General features: G+C 41.0%; 1 protein-coding gene across 1 annotated transcript; it reads right to left on the reverse strand.

Moving 5' to 3' along the window:
- Nucleotides 1-116: 116 nt before the first annotated feature.
- LOC112461517 lies at nucleotides 117-1887 on the reverse strand (the record flags this gene model as incomplete). Its single annotated transcript, XM_025026780.1, has 3 exons — nucleotides 1137-1887; nucleotides 518-854; nucleotides 117-405 (listed from the first exon to the last, which is right to left on the reverse strand). Coding segments are annotated over exons 1-3 (1377 nt in total), but the record flags the coding sequence as incomplete, so codon positions are not given.
- Between the last annotated feature and the right edge of the window lie 345 nt (nucleotides 1888-2232).

Raw genomic sequence — 2232 nt, forward strand, 5'->3', positions numbered from 1 at the left:
ACAGTGTTCAGTCTAAAAGTTCTAATGGTAATGATTCCTTTTGATCGAAGAATCCACAAAATTCGTTGAAAGTCCCGATCTTCGGGATGTATCAGAATTTGACGAAACATTTTTACCATATCGAACGAAAAGACATAAGGAAATCGTCGCCACCAAACCAGAACATCGAATACATTAATTTGAAGTTTAGCTCCTGTATGTAGCAGATCATTCAGAGAACATCCCGTGGTAGTAGGGCTTGAGCCATTAAAAACTACTCTGATTCTATTAAGATCGTTGTCCCGTAAGACTCCGTGATGTGGTAAATAGTATACTAATTGAGGTTCAGGATCGGATTCTGGAACTAGCGTCATGTGTTGCAACCTTTCGAATTCGTCCATAAACCCCTGATAAGCTTCCGCATACCTAGAATCTGAAATTAATCGTTTTGACAGACTATTAAGCACCTGAACGGCTTTCATACGAGAATCTCCTAATTTATTGGCCGGGTTGTTTAAAAGGCATTCGAACTTGATACCGTCCACTGGCATCTCTAGTATGCGTAGATTGAAAGTGCAATTCGCATTGCTGATCCTCAGCAGTTAATGACGAATCATTGTAGGAAGGGACCGTTTCCATCTCCCAAAATCGTTGAATTAAATCATGTAGCTCCCGATTAATGGAGACGTGGAGACTTTGAGTAAAGGAAGAGGTAGGAGCATTTCCTGCAGGACCAGAAATAATCCATCCTAATTTTGTGCATTGTGCGAGTGGAGTATCCACAGCTCCCTTAACAATTCCTTCTTCAATGAGATTACTATAAATGTCTGCTCCCAGAATTACGTCTATAGAACCTGGAACTGTAAATTTAGGGTCTGCAAATTGTAAATTTTTCAGATGCTCCCATGCTGATTCTTCACAACGCAAAGAAGGTAACGAAGCTGTCAGTTTTGGTAAGATGTGAGCACAAATAGACCCTTCGTACTCGCTGTTGAAATGTGGCTTAAACTTGAAATTCACAATTCCTCTTGTTTTACGGGTTTTCTCAGCTCCTATTCCAATCAAAGGAATAAACGAATGTCTTCTCGGTAGGTTTAACCGTTGTACAATTCTTTCCGTTATTAAAGATATCTCGGATCCTTGATCTATTAACGCACGAGCCTTAGTAAATTCCCCGTTGGGGCCCTCGATTATGATCTGCGCCGTGGCTAGTAATACAGATGTTAATTGTGAGACCGAAGTGGAATTCACAGCCTTTGCATTCGTATTGGTAGAAGTAGACTGTGACGCCTGTTCCTTTGTAGAAGTAGAAGATGAATCCGCCTGTGGTTCGGCCTTGGCCGTAGCTTGATCCGAATTCTGTTTCCCTTTGAATTTGTGAATGGTGGTGTGGTGTTTGCTTCCACACTTCAAACATCGCGTGGTTACGCGACATGCCGATGCTCTGTGTAAACCGAGGCAATTGAAACATAACTTATGCTTCGCGATAATTGCTAGACGTTGTTCAATAGTTTTAGCGGTGTACTGAGGGCAGTGGGCTACGTAGTGTTTCGCCGAACAAATCACGCACGAATTCTTCTTACCCGCTTTATCGTCCTTTGGTTTCCCCGAAAAATGTGATTTGGCAGATGGAACTGATTTTCCCAGTGTGCATTTTTCAAATGCTTGTAAAGAATGCAAACGATTAAACAAGAAGTCCTTGAATTGCTCCCAAGTAGGGGGCTGTTTATTCGATCCTAAATGATTCTCCCAAGCCTTTACAGATTCCGAATCCAGACGTTGAACGGCAGTGAAAACAAATACATCATCCCAAGTTTCTACAGGGCGTTGTAAAGTTTCCAGAGTGCGATATATCTGAGTGAGATTAGTATAAAGCATTTCCATTTCCTTATGTGATTCTTTCGTCATGCGTTTTAAAGAAAATAAGGCTTGAAGAGCCTCGTTAACAAGTAATCTAGTGTTTTCGTAAAACGCAATTAAGGCATCCCAGGCCTTTTGAAAATTGTCAGAGATGAGCGTAGTATTTTTAAGTAATAAAGCAGCTGATCCGGACAATCTCGTTTTTAAATACTGTAATTTCTCGACAGAGGTCAATGAAGGGCGTTTTATAACAATTGAACTAAATAGATCCTTAAAGGATAACCAATTAGACTGCACTCCGTCAAACTTGGGCAACTCGATTTCCGGCAAACGTGAGTGATAATGGTAATCTGGATTATTCGAACGAAATTGCGTAGAAGTCGAAGGCGGTAC

This window comes from Temnothorax curvispinosus, unplaced genomic scaffold (assembly GCF_003070985.1).
Source record: "Temnothorax curvispinosus isolate PA1 unplaced genomic scaffold, ASM307098v1 QBEX01011501.1, whole genome shotgun sequence".
NCBI classification, from domain to species: Eukaryota; Metazoa; Arthropoda; class Insecta; order Hymenoptera; family Formicidae; genus Temnothorax; species Temnothorax curvispinosus.